This window comes from Penaeus monodon, chromosome 15, assembly GCF_015228065.2.
Source record: "Penaeus monodon isolate SGIC_2016 chromosome 15, NSTDA_Pmon_1, whole genome shotgun sequence".
Classification (NCBI taxonomy): domain Eukaryota; kingdom Metazoa; phylum Arthropoda; class Malacostraca; order Decapoda; family Penaeidae; genus Penaeus; species Penaeus monodon.
In genome coordinates, this window is record NC_051400.1 from 25709888 (window position 1) to 25710391 (window position 504).

Here is a 504-nt window from a genome sequence, read left to right on the forward strand (position 1 = left end):
AATAAATAATTAACCAAGCCATCCTTAGTCCATCAGAAGCTGTCCCCAGCTGAGGCCCCCAAGTTACACAATGATTCCAGAAGTGTATAGGAAAAAAGAGGATGATGAGTAGTAGTTTTGTGTAATGCTGAAGGATAAAGAAGAGAATGACAGATGGAGGTGGAGGGAGTGAGGTTGGGCAAGGTGGGTTGGAAGGGGAAGGGGGAATGTGCCCCATAACCATGAAACGGAAGAGCTAGCAAGTTCGCCGCAAGACGCTTGGGGAAGTCTGGCTTTCCCTTACCTGGGGCGTCTGTACTTCCCTTGGTAGCTGTAGGGAAGATTACATTGTCAGACTACTGTTTCTCAACCCACATGTCAGGGCAGATTACAAAGTCAGACGCGCGCTGCTCTCAACTGCTCAAGGAGTCTTGCATTCAACCACCATTTCTGTTTGGGCTGTCCAAGAGTCCCACAGCTGTTTAGCCATTTGCCCAATGATTTCATCGCACTGCTTTTATCAGC

The 504-nt window shown here is 48.2% G+C and overlaps 2 protein-coding genes across 2 annotated transcripts in view; one reads left to right on the top strand and one right to left on the bottom strand.

The window, feature by feature from the left end:
- The window catches only part of LOC119581855 (histone-lysine N-methyltransferase EZH2-like), a gene marked incomplete at its 5' end in the record, with an annotated part of 82272 nt that overhangs the window by 75989 nt on the left and 5779 nt on the right, over window positions 1-504 (bottom strand). Inside the window, 1 exon segment of the mRNA XM_037929997.1 lies at window positions 284-310. Coding sequence (XP_037785925.1) covers window positions 284-310 — 27 coding nt within the window.
- The window catches only part of LOC119581854 (polycomb protein Asx-like), a gene marked incomplete in the record, with an annotated part of 73367 nt that overhangs the window by 7380 nt on the left and 65483 nt on the right, over window positions 1-504 (top strand).